General features: G+C 62.2%; 1 protein-coding gene across 1 annotated transcript in view; it reads right to left on the minus strand.

Moving 5' to 3' along the window:
• The window catches only part of FAM129C (family with sequence similarity 129 member C), an 18,993-nt gene that overhangs the window by 8,167 nt on the left and 8,556 nt on the right, over positions 1 to 2,270 (minus strand). Inside the window, exons 4-7 of the mRNA XM_023748331.1 lie at positions 1,946 to 2,082; positions 1,698 to 1,860; positions 1,008 to 1,198; positions 13 to 171 (exon numbers count right to left, since the gene is read on the minus strand). Coding sequence (XP_023604099.1) covers positions 13 to 171; positions 1,008 to 1,198; positions 1,698 to 1,860; positions 1,946 to 2,082 — 650 coding nt within the window. The remainder of the gene's footprint in view (positions 1 to 12; positions 172 to 1,007; positions 1,199 to 1,697; positions 1,861 to 1,945; positions 2,083 to 2,270) is intronic.

Below are 2,270 nucleotides of genomic sequence, written 5' to 3' on the forward strand. Positions count from 1 at the left end.
CTTTGGCCTCACCTGTTGTGCGAGATCCTGGGCCCCAAACACCAGACTTCGTGCTCCGAGGAAGCCAAAGGGCACCACCAGCTGCTCCAGGCGGCCCCGGCTCCGCTCAGCCTCGCGGTAGCAAGCCTGCATCAGCTCCGGATCCCATGGCATCTCCCCAAAGGCGTAAACCTGTGCTCCAACGGCAGTCAGGTGAGAGGACACCATCAGCTGATGGAAAAGCCGGGCCCAGGGCCTCACAGCCGATGCAGCGAAGGAAAAACACAAATGGGAACACATCTTACCTTGGTTATCACCACAAAAATGCACAATAAAAGCAACAGTAAGGTGTGGTGTGATGGGCATAAAACGGTAAGACCTGGAAAAATGATACTATGCGGTGCGGGCAGGACTGAGGGGAAGTGGGCACACTCAGTCCTTGTGGCACCTATGCCCACCATCTGGTGGCCTCTCGGGGCTGAGCCCTAGGCCTGCATGAGTGGAGTCACCCAACACCTCTGGGAGCTCACAGGAAAGTTTAGGGTGATAGACTGGAGATAATCAACCACAATGGTGTGTAACTGCCTCCGTGATGAGGGAGGCACAGGCAGCTGCAGATGCAGAGAGGGGCCAGGGACAGATCCGGATGGAGGTGATTAGGGAGTGGATGCGTAATGAGTGGAAGGTGCATAGTAGGTGCTCATTTAATATCAGAAGAACTGAGCTGACCTGCATAGAGCAGAATCCTCTGGGGACAAAGGAATGGCAGGAGGGAGAGTTTGTGGGGAAGGTGACTCCAAACTGACATTATTAAGTGCTATTCTCACCATCTTACCCCTTTCCCCCACATTTTAAACAGTGTCCTGATAACCATAGCATGGTTGTCCATAATAAGTAAAAAAAAAAAAAAATAGCCTAGAAAAAAGTTGTTTCGAGGTTTTTAAAAAGAAAAGGTTGTCAAACAAGAAAGATGCAACGTTCATGCAGCTCTTCTATGAGGTTAACAGCCCGCACCCGCTAGAGCCCACCTCTTTCCGCAGCCGGGCGCCCGAGGGATTCCCACGCAGGTGGCGGTCCAGGCGGTCCATGCCCTGGGCTAGGAGGGTCTGCACGGCCGCCAGTGCTGCTTCCACCATGTCCAGCAGAGTCTGCGTGACCCGGGGCAGCTGTGCGTCCACCCTCCTGCGCAGGCAGCACTCCAGGGCGCCCTGGACTTCGGCTGAGGGCGGAAGGCACTGGCCTGGGTCTCCCTCGCCACGTGCTCCGCAAGTGGGGTCGTGGGAGACCCGAGGCTCCGCAGGGTGAGGTGGGCGGAACGCAGACTCTGAGCACCCGCTCCGCCCCATTTTCCTTCGAGTGCGGTGGGGTCGACTCAGAAGCGATGCCGGGAAGGCCGAGTCCAGATGCCAGTTCGGCTCACGTTGTACCTGAGCCCAGTGGGCGCCCCTCCGCCATCTGACTGAGCAACCCGGCTCAGACATGCCACCGCCAGGGCCTCCTGTCCTCTCCACACCTAGACTCACCCGCTCCATCCCTGGCCGGACCCCTTTTCCCCGGCCCGCCCTCCTCATGACCCCGCCCCTTACACCGACCTGGGTCCCTTCTTTCTCTCAGGCTCCCGGCCCCGCCCCGCCAGGCCCCGCCCTGTCCCCAGGCCCCGCCCCTCCAGGCCAGGCCCCGCCCCGTCTCCCAGGCCCCGCCCCGCCCCCCAGGCTCACTTCGCAGCTTCCCTGCCACGCGCCCCCGCAGCCCCATCAGCTGGTCCACGTCCGGGCGGATCGTCCTCTCCAGGGCCGCGAGCAGCTGGTCTTTTTCAGGCTGGAAGGCGCGGAGCCCTGCGGAGGCCCCGGCCAGGACAGCGGCGTGAACCGCATCCAGGAGCTGCGGGATCAGCCCAGGGGATCCCACGGTCCCGGAGCGCAGGATGGAGGGATGGAGGGACGGTTAGAGACAAACACGCGGAGACGGAGTTTAGGCGACAGTCCGAGGAGGCGAAGCTGGATGCCCAGGTCGGCTCCCACTCCCTCGCAGGGTCCCTCCCCCGGTCTCTACCCCCCTCGGCCCGGCCCCGGGTCCCTGGGGACTTCCGGGGACCCCGGGGCGCTTTGGGTAGGCGAAGGTTCGGGTCGGCGGGTCCGGGCAAGCCCGGGTTGGTTGGGGGTCGGGGGGGGCGGGGGTCCCTTATCAACACTACGGGAGCTTCGCTGGGAGGGAAATTGGCGCCCGTTCAGGGCCGAGGGGGTTTTCGGGGTCCGGGTGGGGACTTGCCCGGAAAGACCTTCGCCGGCCGA

The sequence above is a fragment of the Myotis lucifugus genome, unplaced genomic scaffold (assembly GCF_000147115.1).
Source record: "Myotis lucifugus unplaced genomic scaffold, Myoluc2.0 scaffold_1276, whole genome shotgun sequence".
Taxonomy (NCBI): Eukaryota; Metazoa; Chordata; class Mammalia; order Chiroptera; family Vespertilionidae; genus Myotis; species Myotis lucifugus.